Source organism: Triplophysa dalaica, chromosome 25 (genome assembly GCF_015846415.1).
Source record: "Triplophysa dalaica isolate WHDGS20190420 chromosome 25, ASM1584641v1, whole genome shotgun sequence".
Classification (NCBI taxonomy): Eukaryota; Metazoa; Chordata; class Actinopteri; order Cypriniformes; family Nemacheilidae; genus Triplophysa; species Triplophysa dalaica.
In genome coordinates this window covers 2,151,605-2,170,753 of record NC_079566.1, presented here as the reverse complement: position 1 = coordinate 2,170,753, position 19,149 = coordinate 2,151,605, and the positions used below count along the sequence as shown (strand labels likewise).

Genomic DNA, 19,149 nt, shown 5'->3' with positions numbered 1-19,149 from the left:
TCAAACATCATTGGTTTTTCTGACAAATTCCTAATTAAAATTTGTGTAAGGCTAAATAATATGCTGAACTATATTAATTGAATGATGGAATACAACCGAATATTTTACATTGATTTACTCTTTTATAAATGCACATATGTTTAGCTATTTCTACCTCAAAGTGCGAGGTATATTAATTAATGTCCTGTAACGATAATATGCAAAATTTAAAAAACGAAATAAGTTCAAATCAATGTGCATTTTTATTTGACCCATAAATCACAATTTCACCATCTTCTTGGAAGACAACAGCACTTCTTTTTCTAATTTTTGTTCTTTTATTTTTGGCCTAAAAGGGCATTGGTCCAAAAGCAAAGCAGTACAGCACAAATAGACAACAAGAACCATTACAAATAATCATGAAAGTGTAAGATTCACAATCATTTTAACAACCAGCTGTCTGTGTAAGATCCAACAGTCTTGAACTAAACCAACAATGGCATTTACTGTTCAACTGATGTGAAGATAGATGATTTTAAGACTGGCAGCAGCAAACATTACAGATGCTTTATCAACTCAAAAAACAAGATGCCTTGATTCAAAATTGTAGATTGTGCCAAGTATAAATAAAGTACCAATATGATCAACACAATGTGTCACAGGATAATTGCTTGAAATGTCAATGCTACTATCTCCAAATAACTCCGCAATAGATGCTTGGTGGAATTGTGTACATGTCAACTTTTCCTTGTTGATAATACAGCTACTGCAGAGAGGATGAACTCTACGGTTGTGGCAGAAGAACTGAGCTCATCATTAACCCTAAGTAAGTTTACATTGTTATTCGTACAAACACCAACATTTAGTGCATTACAAGAAAAGAGTACTGTGGTATAACTACATACTGAATAAAGAATCCTAACTGGGACCAGAGGCATAATTTTGTGCCAATTAAGCAGCCCAGGGTATATTTAGTTATACAAAATTTTTACTGTTTACATTTTTTTCCACCAATTTAGAATTATAAAAATTAGCAAAAAAACTAAATATGGACACATTATGGTGATAAGAAAAGGAGGGTGAGGGGCTGAATGCCATGAAAATGATGTCGCAATGAAGAAAAAATGCTATACTGGACATAATCATTTTCTATCTCTACTTTTCTTCTCTACTTTTCTTTGATTCTAGGGTGAATATGAATCTAGTTTTGTTCTAATCAGAGAATAGAGGCATATGCCCATATGAAAAACACATTTGCACAGATATTTCTTGGCACAGTTCAATGGAACAGAACACTTTTTGATTCTTTAAATTGGGAATGTTAAACAGAAATCTGTTTCAAGCAGCACACCAGTGGCTTAAACACTGTTAAAAGAAAAAAATACAATGCAACCGATTCACGTTATGTTGAAAATTATGGGCTGGTGTTTTAAAGGTACCAACACACAACCAATCTCAGCACACAGATTATTAACAATTTTCAAAAGATTTATCAGTACTTAAGTAAAGAATGTGAAGGCCATCATAACATTTCTTTTGGTCCTGGACAGAAAACACTCCTTGTATTTCTTGGACTGCGAATTAGTTCAATCTGGTTGCGGCCCAGATTTGTTGACCTAATTAAATCCAAGTGCTCAGATCCAAACAAGATTAAGACAAATTAGTGGCATTTATGCAAGGGAACACGAGAGAGCAAAAAACAGGATAATCAAAAAAGCACAAAGGGAAATGTGTGTGACCGTTGAGGGTAAACGGGGTGGGTATGTGCTTCTCAGTTGATTGTGTTTGGCATGTGGCATGGCATTGATACATAGTAGGTGGGTGCCACCAGCGGAGCAGAGGGCGACAGGTAGGCCTCCCTTCGGTATTGTGTACATTGCGCAGGGAAAGGAAGAAGGTGTTGGATGCTACCGGGTTTGGGTCTCATTCAATCTTCAGAAACTTTTTCACTGTGTCGTCCTCCACTGCATCAGAAAACATTTCATAGTTCTAGAAGAAGAGGAAGCAAACATACAAAAACACGTTTCGTTTTAGTTATATTATCTATGCAGTTCAGAGAGCAAGTTGGAAAATTTTGATTTCTTACTGGATAAGCTTCTTGCACACGACACATTGGGGCTCATTCATGAAACATGCGGAGAAAGATTTTTCCGTCTCAATCGTTCGTAAAGTTGTTCTGAAGTACAGTTTCGGATTCATAAAAATGACTAACGTAATTTCAAAGTGTTAGTCAGTACGAAAGAGATCTACGAGTACGAGTATGAGTTTCTTTACCCTTTTTTGTTTCATTTACTACTCTTTAACTTTGGGTAAAATACAGAGCTCGTCACTGTCCCCGTTTTAAACAGCCGTCCAATCACACCAAACCCGAGAATGGAGTCAAGAGGATTCTACAGCATTCAAAGACATTGTTTGCGAAGCAGTAATTCATAGGCGATTATACTAATTGTGAATGAGTATGCATGCGCACCCTATTTAGAGTGATTGGATCAGATCAGAGAGACGGATTCGGACAGCGTAAGCCCGTGTTCACACTTAACTTCTTTTTTGAGGACAAAAAGCAGAATTATATGTGACATTTAATGGAAATTACATATTTGGAAACTACAATACTAATTTCTTGCTAGAAATGCAAACTAAAGTTATTATGCATTCCATTTTATAGCTGTCGGCTGCAGCAATTGATAATTTTCTGTAGGGCTGCAACTAACGATTATTTTAATAATCGATTAATCTATAAATTATTTGTTCGATTAATCGATGAATCGGATAAAAACCAAAAAACAAGAAAAGCATTAATATCCAACCTTTTATACAAAAACAGAACTGCACAAGTGTGAAGAAGTGCACAAACATTTGCGCCTTGAACCTCCCTGAGCTGTTATAATAATAATAAAATAAAAATATAAAAAATAAAGAACAATTCAAATCAGAAAATTTAACAGGATTTCTCACAAACTCTCACACTGACACACACACACTTTCTCTCTCTCTAAAATTGACTTGAAGCTCATTCATTAAATTATAATTATCAATAATAACCTATATGGGACATAGCACAGAATACACACTGCAAAAATTGCTTTTCTAATTTAGTAGCTTTGTCCTGTTGTCAGTCCAAATATCAAAAAAATCTTAAATCAAGAAACATTTACTAGACACATGAAATAGCATAAGAAAGTATTTCTTGCTTTCTGAATAAACACCTCAAAATTAAGCAATTGTTTGTTTAAAAAAAGCAAATTGATCTGCCAATGGGGTAAGAAAAATAAGCTTAACGAGATATAATCTCAAACAGAAGTTTTAAGCATCACTTAATTTTCTCATGCCATTTTTCTTTTCGAGTAATCTTGATTTAAGAATTTTTTTGATATTTGGACTGGAAACGAGACAAAATTACTTAGTAAGAAAATATTTTTTTTGCAGTGTAGCTATACATGACAACAGAATGAAAAATGAATGGTCCAAAAAAGGATGTTACCACCCCTGCATTACTATTGTTAATAGCAAGTTAACGCTAACTTGTCAAGCTGGATAACGAGTAAACACCAGCACCAGCGACATTACGTTCTTCACTTCAAAACGGAACAAAAGTGGGATTCTGTAGTGACTTAACCTGCTGTTGAACTCCCTTCCTCCTCATCAAAGAACCCAACATGTTTCCGTTTCAGGTGCTGGATCATTACTGTGGTGCTCCCGTGTCATGTCATGTCGTTTTTGCATATATTGCAATTAACACACTTTTTCATTTTATTAAGTGTGAAATGCTCCCGCATCTTTGATGACTTGGTTCGCGTTGATTTCTCTGCCTCCGCCATGTATCTTTTCTCTAACTCCGCTGGTTTATTTTATTTTTGCTCCTCCCTGTTTATGATGCGCCGAACTCTGCTAGCACCAGTGCGCGAGAGAGACAGAGTCTGTTCACTCCGCTCCGCGCTTAAATAAAGTTATTTATTTTTTATTAATCAAACGTCTCCGCGTCGCGCGACACAACGAATCGATAATGAAATTCGTTGCCAACTCTTTTAGTAATCGATTTTTATCGATTTTATCGATTCGTTGTTGCAGCCCTAATTTTCTGCTTTTGGATCACTATATGCTGTACTGTTTCATAAGGTGGGTAACCACCTACTGTATAAAAGGAAAAACAAGAATTGCTGGAAATTTCTGTCAATGGCAGAGAAATTACACAAAATTCAGTCAATGATGGGGAAAGAGTTTAAGTATAGTTAAAGTTTAAAATACAGCCTCCTTGCCAGTCCTCCTTACCCCACAGTACAGGTCTTCATTGAATATCTGAGGCGGGATCGCAGTGGGGTTACCCGATTTACTCCTCATCTCATCCCGAACTGCACCTCCCACTGCGACGTCAATCAATTCATACTGGATGCTCTTACTGTCCAGAATACGGATCACCTCAGCCTGCTGAGACTTGACCTGAGAAACAAAACTCGTAGTCAATGATCTTCCAAAAGAAGTTGCACAACCAATGTTGCATTTCCCAGTCCGGTAATAACAAAAAATAATACAAATAACTGCCCTCGGATAGGCATGGACCGGTATGAGATTTTGACGGTATGGTGCCCTTAAACCATAATATCACGATATGTCGGTATTGCGGTTGTGGCTATAAAATGTCTTCTTTTAAATGTCTGAGTAAAAAACATTGAGCACAATCGATTTTAATTTTAAGCAAGGCAAAATATTTGGAACAGTAGTAAACATGAACAGTATGTTAGGTTAAATCAATGCTTCCCCAACATTTTGAAAGCATGTCACCACTTAGTCTTCTTTTAAATGCATTTCCAGTAATTAAATTTACATCCATACAAATATACATAAATTAATCAATTAAACGCAGATGAGCAAAAAACTAATTAAGCTGAAACAAAATATAGCACAGAACCTGATGGATTCTGGCACAAAACACCTCATACCTTGGAACGGTATAACAGAACTTTTAGTGGTTTTAAAACAGCAACTTTTCTAAACCGCCGTATACATTGAAACCGGTATTCGGCCCATGGGTAGTTTTGGGTGTGTAGATTGATCAGTAACATAACTTTCAGATAATTGATCCATAATCACTATATCTTCTAAATAAATTGTAGTTTATTTTTCTTCTGCAAAAGAGCAATCAACAAACAGAGATAAGTGAGCAAACCAATACTGATATGATTAGCGAGGTTACACAAAAATACTGCACACAGTTTCCACAGATGCTTTACACATTGAACCTAACACTACTATTACTAGTTGTGTTTTTTTTGAGAATCTATTGATAGAAATGCAATATTATATACATAACTATGTGTTCAGAGATGTAAAAATACCTTACATAATGAAATGTTTCTCTGAGCTATTTCTACTACATACAGCGCGGGTCCCTTGCATGGAATGTTGTTGCCATGTTGTTTTTACAGTAGCCCTAAACAGACAAACTGTTCCACAGAACGTGTTCGTTAATACGTTAGGCTTGTTCTACTTGAAACTGCGGCACAATATCTGACAGGCGGATGACATCAAAGCACCACGAGAGCTATTCGAACACCATAAAAAGTTTGGTTTCTAATCACTCTAGCGGTACTTTGTTGTCATCCGCCTGTCACATCTTGCGGCGCAGCATCAAGTCGAACATGCCTAAAATCTCATTTGGACGACATCTTAATCCTCTCTCAGCTTCTATAGTGCTCAGAAAGGGGGGGTGTGAGCTGGTTGAAAATCGCAACCTCACTGCTAGATGTCACCGCTACAATTATACAATAGTCCTTTAAATTCTCCACCAGTACAATTATGATTAGAAAGCTTTTCAAAGGGCAGTAGTGACCATACCAATTTCCCCTTTTTACTTCATAATAAGGCAATGTCAAAACATTGAGGAGGAAGTTAACTTCCCTTAACCAAATGTTACATAGATAACACAAACGGTCCTTGTTTTATTTGATTTTATCAACCAAATCAAATATTACATTAATGTGGACCAATTTGAGACGTGTACTTTGACTTTTAAAATGCAGTCTGACTATAACATGCCGAGTTGATGATTAACAATGAAACACTGTCTGGCAGGTATTCTATTTCTCACTTCCGTATAAAGTGTGCTCTGGTCACGTGAAAATGTCTACCTTACCACGAAAAAATGACGTTTTTACCAGCGGTTTTTACTATGGTAACAGCACAGATATTAACATTGGTGGTTAAAATACCCATGTGACGTCTCTCTTTAAATTTGTAAAGCTTTTGTTTTATTTTTAGTGCATGATTTTTCATAGTAAGGTAAGTGCCATTTTCAGGAATGTCACATCCATAACGCTTCATATTCCTCATAAATTGACGCATGAAAATGAATATAAAGTAACTATTTTATGTTCTATAAAGAGGCATCACTTCTCCATTCATTTGGGTATTATTGCTTCAGGATTGTGCATTTTATTTCACAGAAAGTTTGTCGTCTCTCAAAAACCGCTTCCTGTATTTGTCACATCCATAACGCATGTTTATTTCCCTTCTTAAAATAGAAAATTTGTTCATAGCCTGACATTTTTTTATGTTTAGACTCTGTCAACAAGGGTCTGGTAAAATATAAACAGATGCTTTGATATATTTGCAACAAATTCATTCTTTGAGCTTTTTTATGTAACTCAAAATGTCACATCCGTAACGTCGGAATTGTCCATTTAACTTAAAGTAATATTAAAGGTTCATGTATAACCAAAGACAGGCTATTTACATTAACATTTTTCGATAACAAATAAATGTACTTCCTCTTTATAACTGTTACTTACTAACTATGTCTATAAAATGTCCAGAAAAATCAGTCGCACGTCAAGGCGAATGCTTTTATTATTAAAAACAGATGCGCATTACAGTATTTACGTATGCTCAACTGCGCCTAGCAGAAATGACCACCGTATGACGTCAAAGTACCGCGAGAGAATCCTGTTAGCGCTCGCTTGATTAAGTAGGAAGTAACATAAGAGAAAATCGCTCTCGCGGGACACTGACGTCATGATATGAAGATCGGTCTGCCGTCTGCGCATCGCCAACATCGTACTGTTCCCATCTCCTCATTGGCCATTACGACGTTTACTAGTTTAGATCAAGTTAAATAAAATAATATTAATCAAGTTGTGGATGAATCCTTTGTTTTAGGTCACGCTTCCCTCAAACCTCGCGCATGCCTAAACATGCTGTTTCTATTCAAACATTGTTAGCATGAAAGTAATTACAGAGGAAACATTTAACGGAGTAAATGCCACAAGACAACATGACTTCCGCTCTCATCGCGATGCGAGTTTGTTTCCTCTCTGCAGCTCGTTTATTATAATATCTCTGCAAATCATGACTGCAGTTGCATCTGCAAGTTAACTTAAACATATAAGATGCTAAAACAACATCATACCTATGCATTCGTATTATGCTGCGACGCTTGTATCTGGTTAGATGTGATATTAGGAGATCATGGGTGTGTCCTCAAGTCTAATCCTCCATTTCACTACTATATAAACATGCATTGTTCAACTGCCGAGCTTACATTCTTAGGTGACACGGCAACATGTTTGAACTCACCTCCCTTGATGCAGTAACGGTGGTGTAATACAGCTTGATGCCCATGGTGACGGATCTTAATGTGTCTCCGTGAATATGAAGGCGAGCAGTTCCCTGTTCTCTTGTTCCTGTAGTCGCTCGTTCCGCCACTGAGACCCGCTATTCTCTCATTTAAAGAGACAGTAACTTGTTTTTGCATAAGGCTGCATACTATATTTGGTTAAGAAGTACTTGCTCACTTGTGTGAAATAAATGATACAAATGTTAAAGAAATAAATAGTGTATGTAAAAAAGAAAAGATAAATAAGGATAAAAAGTTGTAGTAGAGATTTGAGGTTTATTTGACAAGGCAGGATTAAAAAAAATTCTGAAATACATCCAACATTTCAATCATAATCGATTCATAATATATTTCAAACAATCATAATAAGTCAATACATGGTCATCATAAAGTAAATTACTTTACAGAAACACATTTTAATAGCGTAAAAGAAAGTTTGTGCCTCTTTGATCTTTGTATATTTGCTATAGTATGTGGAAAGAAGATGAATTTTCCTTAATTGTGAATTCCTAAATTTCTGTGGAGGAAGTGAAGCAGATGGATTATCAGTTTTCTTGCAGAAGCGGCGCAAATCAGGGATTGTCCAAATAAAAGCTATATAAATCTTTTTATAAAACTAAGGTAATAGATCCTTGGCCGTATTCTAATTGAGAGCATATTGATATGGGCCTTTCATGACAAACCAGATGAAATCTGCAACCCAAGTAGCCGAAAAATGTAAAGTATTCTAATATTACAACCAGAAACAGTACAGCAATTAACACTTGCAATTGAGCTAGTTCTAAACAACAAAGTGTTTTACTTGATTTATAAACAACGGCAAAAAATGAACAATTTTGAAAACTAGTGATACTACAGACAATTGTAATATTGAATAACTGAGAATTTTCTCAGATCACAAAGTTCAGAGAAACATCTCAAAATGTGGATGTGGGTCAGCAAGGTCCAAGATTTTATCAGCAAATTAAATATGTGACATAATGAAGTCATGTCACAACAATGTAGCACATTAATAATATAACAAATATATGAAACATGTTTGATTGAAGTGTTCTTTTAAAAATATGACACAAACTCCCAATGTCGGTTCAGAATACAAACGCCTAAAGTAACATTTACGTGGGGGAAGTTGGTTTAGTTTTTCAGATAAGGTTTATCTGTGTGTTGGCAGGAGGGCCAATCCAAGCGTAACTCTACGAGGCTGAATAGGAAAGGAAACTGACAAAAATGTGTTTCCTGTTATTTTGCTCATATTCAAGATCTGCCAGTTTTCCATCACTTTTCTCGAACACTCTATTTTTGTTTATATTCTTCATGATGACATACAATTTTACCATCAGGCCAGACATAAGGAAACATGTAACCTGACATGAAGCTAACACATGAGGGCAGTACAACATCTCTTTACAGTGTGGAGCTTCATTAATTGTCATTTTGAAGGTAAACTACTTCTTTACCTCAGTATGACCTAACTTAGAATCATTTCTGTTTGATATGATATTTACTTTTCCCTGATTGTTAAATCAGTACAACTGCGTGAAGATGCGTTAAGCTGTTTCCTTTTAATGGACTTTTAGGGGTAAAACGCAAAACGTAAGATTATTCACTTCATCCTTTTTTTGACAGCAGCCAGTATTTATTACAAGTAAGATTTGACTAAAATTTGTCAGTTTTCTGGTAAGGTTGAATAGTGACATTCAAATGATTTAAAGGAATGAATAAATGATCACAGAAAAAAACAGACATGCTGCACAAATCTTGAAAAGTAAAGCAAATGCAGTTTGATAGAATCCTGCTTGCTGTCTGCAGTCCAGCTAATAAACCCCGCCCTCTTCTTGTAGACAGGACTAAACCAGAACTAAAAACATAAAAAATACTTTTTGCCGAATGTGTTTTCTGTCATTTTAGTTCAATCTTATCACGCTTATTTATGTGCAAGTGTTAGTTTATCTAAATAATTTGTTTTTAGCATAAGAAGTCACATAAAGGGGAGTGGCTACATGATCTATTCGTTTACAATTGGGTCATGGGTAAATATGGGCGGGACCTTGAAACAGCGGCTCCCCCTCATGCTCGCTATACTGTGCAAACTAAACTGTGCCATACCTCAGATATTTCAACCTGATCTCACGGAAACGCGTAACTATTTTAATCGGTGGCCTATTCGTATGAATCTGTACGTTGTACATCTAGAAAAAAAGCAATACTGAAGCCCCGCCCCTAACTCTAACGTCAATGGCGTGGAAGCAAATCGTACTAATATGTACGAATGAGATCAAGATAAATCGTACAAATTTGCCACATCATAAAATAGTTATGCTTTTGCCGTCATTGTGTTGGACATGTTGGCTACATTTTTCACAGCAGAAGTAAACAGAGGACGCATCGTCCATCTTTTTTACGGTCTATGGAAAAGCTTTTACAACATGAGTTATTTTGGTGCCCAAGATGAGTTTAAAGTGAGTTTAAACGTTAATATACCACAATTTTATGAGAATTGTATTACTACCGGATATTCTAAAATGTGTGCAAAGCCATCGACCTACAATAAAAGTGCTAATCAGATGTTTTACTTCGTTTTATCTCTGAGCAGTGTTTTAACACTTGCAAGTATATACATGGCTATTAGAGCACAGATGACCGATGTTAACACATACAGATAAACAAAAAATAATGGCTCCCTATCAGTGTGGAAATGACTGTAGATGATTTGTCGGTTGAGGTAGTCCAAATATGAAGCCTGAATTTGGCAAAGGGTACACAGAACCAGCAGCACATGAAATATTTGATGGCCCTGACCCAGGAAGTCACATTGACCTGGGAACCAGCACTGAGGTAAAGGGTGAGCAAAGAAAAAAACACTAGAGAGAAAAAACACCACTTGGCCGAAGTGGAAAATCAAAGCAGATGTGCTTCTAGAATCACTCCACGTCCAAGATAGTAACCAAAGGCTAATACGATGAAAAACAGGACTGCTATCCCAAATATAAGCTATGGCTGAAGGCACCACTTTGCTCACTTTCCAAACCCCGTGTGGTAGGCTGTAATTCCAGTACGTTCCATAGCAGCAGCAAAAGCAGGACAGACAACACAGAAGGCTAGCGACAGGCATGAAAAGGCCTTTGACCTGCTCATGCCAACTTTCCTCAATAGCGTAGTAGTAATGAGCCACTGCACTGCCATACTGATACATTGCCACACCTACATAATCCAGGAAGAAGAACGCATAATGAAAAACTTCAGATTTTGCTGCCAACAAGTGGGCCAAGGCGCTGAAGGTCATGTAGGCCGCCGAGGACAAGAGAAGGATGAGAAGAGCCCAGGAATGAGTGTCGTTAATGAAATCTACCGTCTCTGTAAGCTGCGCTGTCCTTGTCAGGACCAAGAGCGCTCCAAGTAGGTGAGTCCAAACATTTATTGTCTCGTTGTGACACTGTAAAAGAGACCAAAAGTAATACTGCCAATTCCGGTGGAGCGGCCGGTAGCCAGAGTGGACGTATCGCTCACGGAAAAAATGAGGAACCTCTGTGTCACTTAGAGTGTCAGGCATGCGAGGCTTCACCTCTGCAAACATCGGAGGAACCCGCCTCACCTGTTGCATAGAGGGTCTCCCAATCTTCTCCATAACGGTTGCCATGGTGATCTCTAGTGCACCAACCAGAAACATCAAATTATTGAAAATAAGCAATCTATGCAGTTTAAAGGAATTCACTGCGAAAGTCTCTCATTTATTCAACCACATTCCATCGGGGGGTGGAGCATGCATCGTTAAACAACAATTCAAAAGACTTTTATGATGAGGACATTTTATTTTTGGGTGATCTTTTTTTCTTAAAAACGTATCGAGGGCATCTAGTAAAACATCACGTTGTCTTCCAGTGTACTGACCAGTGCAAAGTGTTCAAGGCTACAGCTGAAGACACACTTGAGTTCTAGGGAGAAAATAAGAAAAGTGAGAAATAAAAATTATTTCAATTATGTCAACCTTCCTCGTCCCTTTTTAGAACATTAAATACTCTTACACTTCTCTTTTATTAATTAACTGTAAGCAACACCAGGAAGGATATTGTGGTGTTGGGCTTTCAAAATACGTTAACACATTCAGGAAATCTCACATTTGCTATTCTTGAGCTGGTTCCTGTCATCGTTTAACGTTTAAATTAATATTGTTTTGCTGAGCAAAAAGACCTCTTCACTTTCAGTATATTTAAACCAAAGTATTTTTTTTACTTTTGCAAAGTCTGACTGACGGTCATCTTTGAATTTTAAATAGCCTTTTCCCTCTGTATTTTCGTCGTTTAAATATTTTGATTTAAAATCTTTTGATGCCCGTTTTTCTAATACACCTGCATTCTCCTTCACACCTAGGCATGACAGAACTTCCTTACATTGAAAAAAGGAAGTCTTAATAACAACAGGTAAAGCTACGTAAAAAATATGTCTCATTCAGACGAGAAAAGATTCTGCCATACACAACAAAGAATTGAATTATAAATTTGTATCGGCCTACCTCTACCAATGTCCTCCGCAAATCTTGCACCACAAATAATTTTCGAGGTGAAGCTGACATCCAATGTGAACGAAAAGGAGAACTTGCTCATGCACAATCTCTGTTCGTCACGCCTTCTGCCTTGGAGGTATTGCACAAAATAGACGCACTGTAATAGAAAAACATTCCATAAAATAAGAAAATGAAAAATAACGTTAATATATGGAGGTTCTTTGGAGGAACAGGATTTTGTAAAATTGCAGACATATCTTATTTTGTATGAAATAGCAGTAAGTCACTTACAGTTGTCTTAAAATGTGACTTTTTTACTGAAATGTGTCCTGACAATTCTTGCAGAATAATACACCGCGTCACTCTTAGTCTCAAATGAAACTATTGGAGAATTTGGCTACTTAACTTATTATAGTGTATTTCACAATTTTGCACTGTTGCAAATCAGCTTTACAAAAACTAGATTTTAGCAATAGAGATATAAGACACAAATATAAGTAATAAAGAAATGGTGTAAAAAGGACGTTTTAAAATAAATGTTTTCTTTGTGTTGAAATACACATTGTTACAAATGTTTACATTAACACCACCTTTAAAATTATATTCAACATGAGACAAAAAAGCAAATTTCAGATCATTTTAAAGAGACATAGGGCCTACCTCCAAACACGTCCTTGGGGACAATTACTTTTATGTATAGGCCTATACTTGAAATATTACACATAAAATACTTTCATGGTTGAATTTGGTGTTGTGTTTTTCTGAGTACACAAACATGGTTCTGCCCTGATCCTGTGGTTCTAAGTTCTCAACTCAATCTCACTGCTTATCATACAATGTTCTTGTGTGGAATGTGGTCTTCAATGAAGCCAAGACTACTAAACTCCTACCTCACAGATTGTCACTGCACAATCTACCTCAAAGTCCCCATAATTCAAGGGGAACACCTCAATCAGGAGATTGGCCATTCCCCATAAACACTTACTGTATCCATAACCAAATGGACTGGAGGAGATACTTACCTCCAACAGAGTATGCATGCATGACCCCCTTCCTATGTGTTGACGATTGGATGCAAATCAGGTCTGAGACTTAGCTCATGCACTGTCTAAACACCTAACATTTATGTGGATTGTAGCAGATTGCCTTTTCCCCAACTTTGATCTTTTTTCCAGCCTTCCTGTCCCATATGTGTCTGCCCCTTCAAAAGCATAAGTAAATATTGAGACTTACAAACTCTCGCTCATTCTTATCATATTTGTATTTTCATGCAGCCCTGTTCAAACTGCGGGGCAGTATTGGCTAATGAACGCTGGAAGATCTCTCCACCTGTATTACCCTCCTTAAACCACATGAAGGCACCAGTGTTCTGACACATGAACATCAGAATATATATAGTAAGTCTCATATAGCATACTTAATATGAACTATTCTACGGCTGCTGAGACCATTACACTTCAGTCTGACTGTGACACGACCTGGCTTCACAGACAAGGCAACAAAGTGAATGACGGGACTATGCACAAACTGATTTAAAATGATTCATGTTTGATGTTGACATCATAAAGCAGCAAGAGTTAGCTTTTAAATGAAACCGTTCTAGAATTTATACACATTCATACATTGTGCATAGGTGAAGCGAATAGTGTATACTTTTAAAATATATGGGTGAAAATGGACAAACCCAACCGTTTTTGGTTTTAAATGAACATTTGCTGGGTTGACCCATTGCTAGGTCAAATATCAACATTCTCTGGGTTGGGTTTATCCATTTTTGTCCCATGAATGGATTAAAATATGTGCAGAAAAAAGATTAAATATGTAATAGTGCGCCATAAAACCTGGAAAGACCTAGCAATACCGTGTAATAGGTTCTCTTTGAATTTACATTGATCAACACAAATAACAAAATTATACTGTTTATGTTTTATGTTGAAAAAGCAGCAATTGTCAAAGCATATGTCTTAAAAGACATTATGCAGTTTGATCTTTTAGCTTAAACCTTTAACCTCTAATGTGTATATTCAAGTAGGGTAAAATAGTCAGTTCTAGCTTGAACCATAAGGTCACAAAAGTTTTTTGAAAATGACAAGGAATCATAAAAGTGTTTATTTTAACACTTTAACATTTAAGTTAACAGCACTTTCATTACATGGAGAAGAGTGGACAGGAAAATGTCACATTTTTGGTTTATCTAACCTTCAACAATATAGAAAAAGATTAAAAATTGTTCTTGTCCTTTTAAATACTATTCTCATTTATTCTTAACTCACCACACCTGAATCATAGATCGCCCGATTCTACTACCCAAAACAATCTTAAACTCTGTTAATGTGGTCAAATTCAGCAAATATTGATAGATCACACAGTTTTAGAAATGATTTATATCCAATCCTGAATGCAGGATAAAGAGGTTTCGTGAATATGGTCTGGACTTTGTGAATGAGGCTCATTTTATCAGAGATGCTGTAGAACAACATTGTTCCTGCACTGTGATCTACATACACTCCTACTCTACTTGGTCTGCACTTAACACGAATCAAAGTCTGTTTATTATTGTGCCAGAATGAGTAACTGGAGGAAGAGCAGTACAAACCCCAGGACTGATCATTACATCCAAATCCACTCTCATCACCTCCTCCCTTCCTGCTGATGCTTTTATATGACACTGATATAAACACACAACTAAAATCACTCCCGTTCCACTCAATCTCCCAGTAACAGCGTCCACACACACTCTCTCTACACAACACCTGAAAATAATGATCAAATCTGTCTGGATGATCGGGATACTGCTGGACTGCGCCAGTGAAAGTGATCTTTCTGTTTCCCTCAGAGAGAATGAGATTTTCATTCACTGTGTTTGGATCCAGAGTGAGCTGACAGGCGTCTAATGGGGACAAAAAGATCAGTTAAATCTCTTGTACCTAAATTTGAACATTACACTGTATCAAGTGTTTTGTGTAAAAGCAATGCATTACGATACTGTTACTTTACAGAACCATAGGTCGAACATGCTAAAGTCTTGTTACATCCGCTCGTATAGTAATATTAAAATGTCAGTGAGAATAAAGATAAATAACTTTTTATGTCAATACAAACAATTATGGACATGGACGTTTTTAATATATATATTTTTAAGGCATTTTGAGTAAAACAGCTTTTCATGTAATGAGCACATTCAACAGATTGTTGTGTTTGTGTACGAAGTAACTTACATTGTAGGAACTCTTCTCGGGTCTTAGGAACAATGTAGTGGTCTGTGGAAATCAGCAGATGTAAACAGTGTAAAGTTAAACAATATCTGCCCTTATTACTAACTCCTGATTTCTGACATTATCTCAGATTTTCTACTGATGTACTTCATTGTTTTAGTTGATGGATGTGTAAACATGCATAGTGTTTTACCTAAAATCTTTTTGATCTGCTCTTGGCAGAAATCCTGCAGTTTCTGTTTCAGCTGACAGACAGATTCTCTCAAAGCATCGAAAGAACATTGAAAACTGTAAATGGGGTTTTCTGTAGGTTCAGGAGGTGGAGAAAGAGACTGAAAACTCTGTAGAAACAGAAATAAGAAACATAACCTCACAGCTACAGATTTTTATTTTGCTGTAGGGAACAGTGGCCTTTGAACTTTGGACACCAACAAGCCCACACAGCACCTATATGATACAAAATCTACTTCACAGTTTAAGCTGACACAATTAGCCTTTAGATTAACACAAGAAACTATCAAACGTATGAGAAAGACTTTAGGTCCTTTTCTGAGGCCTAGAGGGCCCTGACAGTTGTATCTCAGTGGTCCAAATTTGCCTCTTTTGGTTCTTTGTTTATACTTTGTCTACTTGGTAACCGATTACTCCCTACACCTGTTTCTAGTTCAGTTTCATCACCTTGTGTATCTAATATATTATAGATTTTAATTCATTGTCAGTTATATTCTAATATTAACTATTCACCATCTATAGGTTGTTTGCAATCACATGGTTTTGATGACATGCGAAGTGCAGCTGGAAGGCAGGGAGTGTCTCCATCAGAATTCACTACCTACGCATTGTTTGTGGTTGTTTAAATCGATCAAACCATGAAAACCACAAGGCATTTTTATTGTGTAGCAAAGGTTGTTTTTCAGGGATTTCTGTCAAACCTTACTTGTAACAACCATAATAAACTTGTAAATTCACTGTCATGTTTTCGCAGATCTGTTACCTGTAGGAAATGGATGTCATTGTCTGTGTATGAAAGCTGCTCCAGTTCGGTTTCTCTCCTCTTCAGATCAATAATCTCCTGCTCCAGTCTTTTCAAGACTCCTTCAGCTCGATTCATTTCAGCCTTTTCCTGATCTCTGATCAGCTGTGTTAACTTAAAGTAGCTTCTCTCTATGAAGCGGAGCAGTTCAGTAAAGATCATCTTACTGTCCTCCACTGCTGTCTGTGTGGAGAGCTGTTTGCACACACATCACAATCAGCTCTTATACTGCTAGATCACACTGGCTGTGAGACACACGCTTCAATTAAAGATATATAATAAAAGATCATTAAACCCACCTTATGAGACTTCACAGCCTCTCTTAGCTTCTGGAGATGTGACTGTCTCTGATGGATTGTATCCTGGATGACTCTTTGTGTCTCCTTTATGTTTCTCTGTAAAAGCAGAGGATCTTTAGGAAAAAAAATTAAACACAATTTGAGGGAACGGCGCGAGACCGGTGCAACTCGCAGCTGATGCTCATTATCACTCGCATCACCGGCCTTGCACCGTTCCTTCATGGCACTCTTCCTGCTTGTGTTATTGAGCCTGATAAAGGCTGATTAAGAGCCACCTGCCTCAGCAAGCATATTGAAAATCAAAATGAAAAAACATCTATTGCAAACAACCAATGCATCCACAGAAAGTGTAAAGGAAGTCAATTATTATTCAACCCTGTTTTCTTCTTACAGGGTACTAGACAATTAAGCCTTGTTTGGCTTATTTGATTAACATTGGCATAAACTAGATTAGCTAGACTTTGTTTTGTTTCCATAAAATCTCATTTTCTTAACCCTCTTTTATACCTCTTTCTCTTTCCTCTGTGCAGCAGCTAAAACAGTATCGTGGTTTTTATGTTCATCCATAGTAAACAGCATACATATGCACTGCTGATCAGTACGACAGAAAACCTCCAGAAGTTTATCATGTTGTCGACAAATCATCTCCTGGAGTCCCTTAGTGACATCAGTCATTTTGTGTCGCTTGCCAGGACGAAATTCCTGATGGAGTTCAAAATGAGTTTGACAATAAGATTCCAAACACACCAGACAGGATTTGACGGCTTTTTGCTTTCTTCCTGTACAGACGTCACACTCTACATCTCCAGGTCCCACGAAACATAAAGCATGAACATCAGATCTTAGTGTTGTCTTCCTCAATGTCTCTACCACATCAGCCAGCATAGTATTTTTTCCTAAAGTGGGTCTTGGAGAGAAGGTCTGTCTGCACTGAGGGCAGCTGTAGATTCCCTTCAGGTCCTCGTAATTTCCAGCAGTTTGTAATACAGCTCATACAGTAAGTGTGTCCACAGGGAATGGCCACTGGATCACTGAGTAGGTCCAGACACACCGGACAGCTGAACTGTTCCGCTGAAAAGCAAGCTTCTGCCATTTCACTACATTAATAGCATAACATATGCAACAGCTCAACAACGACAACATAAGTTTCTATGTCCATGAATTGAGTTTCCTGGTTTTGTGTTTGAGACGTGTGCAAAAGACGTGTGTCTAAAACTAGAAATTCACATGGTAGAAGTCCACAAGGTGTCAATTTAATACAGGAACCAGTAAGATGACTTTGTTGTCAGCCAGGTCAAAATCTTTACAAACTATAACAATAGGAAAACTAATAGTAAATGCAATAACACTTAGAGTAATTCCACACTGTTGTCTAACTGTACATATTTGTGAAATACAATCTTAAAAACGGTGCTTCAAAAGGTTCTTCAATGCCACAGAACAACGTTTTGGTTCCATAAAGACCCCTTAACATCTGAAACATCTGTTTCACAAAAGATTATTTTCTTGGAAAAAGGTTCTTAAAATGGGAAGAGGTTCTTCAGATTATAAAAAGTAATAAAGAGATCATTCTTCAAAGAACCTTTAACTGTATTGTTCTTCTATGGCATCGCTGTGAAGAATCTTTTAAGCATCTTTATTTTTAAAGGGGTCACATGGCGCGAATACGTGTTTTTCTGTGTCTTTGGTGTGTTATAATTTGCCCGTGCCTGTATTAGACACGTAAAATTGAAAAATCAAAGTGTTGGAGCAAAAGTTTCATTCTATCTAAGAGCGAATGCGAACCCAGACCTGCCTGAAATGCCTCGTGTAACCACACCCCCACAAATCTACATCAGTTTGTGGTATGATTTGACCAAGACTGCCCAAATATGTACACGAGTGAGGTGATGTTCCAAATATGGTAAGAGGTGTTACATTTTTATCACACGCCTGAAGCATTCGACCTATCACTACGCACTGGTTAACTGGCCAATCATAGCCCACCTTGCTTTTCAGAGCCATGAGCTTTGAAAAAATCTGAGCGTTTCAGAGAGGCGGAGCAAAGAGGAAATACAAACATGCTGGTGATATGGAAAATACAGCGTTTTTAACCTTAAATCATGTATACACTTTGAATTACAACTAAAACAAACGATAATATTTGTTTTAGCCGTATCATATGACCCCTTTAAGAGTGTACATTCTCAAGATTGCAACATGAAATGTAAGATGACCCCACTCTCCTTTTACCTCGGGACATAAGTAATTTCACCTTAAGAAAATGTATCATACAATATGAATAAAATATTCCGACACAGTTGTAATAAAACATAATTTATTAACAAAAGATATGCAGGAAAAACTAACACAACCCTAAATTATACTAAAACTAAATGATTGTAAGGATAGAGATTTAAGTGCAAGAAACAGGAACTACAGATGAAGATACCCAGAAGTGTGGGTTTACTCTCCTTAACCTTGTTAACCTTGTTGCAGATGTTTTGTCATGCTAGACAAGAGAATGAGCTGTT

At 36.9% G+C, this 19,149-nt stretch overlaps 2 protein-coding genes and 1 pseudogene across 3 annotated transcripts; all 3 read right to left on the bottom strand.

Moving 5' to 3' along the window:
• Positions 1-223: 223 nt before the first annotated feature.
• On the bottom strand, positions 224-7,681 carry sh3bgrl3 (SH3 domain binding glutamate-rich protein like 3). The gene is made up of 3 exons (XM_056741983.1): positions 7,549-7,681; positions 4,249-4,416; positions 224-1,968 (listed from the first exon to the last, which is right to left on the bottom strand). Exons 1-3 carry the CDS (start codon positions 7,591-7,593, stop codon positions 1,903-1,905), a joined length of 279 nt encoding a protein of 92 aa, XP_056597961.1. The 5' UTR covers positions 7,594-7,681; the 3' UTR covers positions 224-1,902.
• A 194-nt stretch (positions 7,682-7,875) lies between these two features.
• Positions 7,876-12,169, bottom strand: paqr7a (progestin and adipoQ receptor family member VII, a). 2 transcript variants are annotated; one of them, XM_056741780.1, is made up of 3 exons: positions 12,099-12,169; positions 11,477-11,520; positions 7,876-11,233 (listed from the first exon to the last, which is right to left on the bottom strand). In XM_056741780.1, the coding sequence occupies exon 3, from the start codon at positions 11,223-11,225 to the stop codon at positions 10,158-10,160; it is 1,068 nt and encodes a 355-aa protein (XP_056597758.1). In that variant the 5' UTR covers positions 11,226-11,233; positions 11,477-11,520; positions 12,099-12,169; the 3' UTR covers positions 7,876-10,157. The 2 variants fall into 2 exon arrangements, with proteins under 2 accessions (XP_056597758.1, XP_056597757.1); XM_056741779.1 differs by having other exon boundaries at positions 7,876-11,520; positions 12,099-12,145.
• A 2,722-nt stretch (positions 12,170-14,891) lies between these two features.
• Positions 14,892-17,729, bottom strand: LOC130415824 (E3 ubiquitin/ISG15 ligase TRIM25-like; annotated as a pseudogene).
• Between the last annotated feature and the right edge of the window lie 1,420 nt (positions 17,730-19,149).

Excerpts from the sequence above, each read along its gene's own strand:
- paqr7a (XM_056741779.1), bottom strand. The coding sequence starts at position 11,255 with ATGTTTCTGGTTGGTGCACTAGAGATCACCATGGCAACCGTTATGGAG.
- sh3bgrl3 (XM_056741983.1), bottom strand. The coding sequence starts at position 7,593 with ATGGGCATCAAGCTGTATTACACCACCGTTACTGCATCAAGGGAG. Across the intron at positions 4,417-7,548 it reads CCGTTACTGCATCAAGGGAG|GTCAAGTCTCAGCAGGCTGA; the intron begins GTGAGTTCAAAC and ends TTTGTTTCTCAG. Across the intron at positions 1,969-4,248 it reads ATGAAGACCTGTACTGTGGG|AACTATGAAATGTTTTCTGA; the intron begins GTAAGGAGGACT and ends CTCTTCTTCTAG.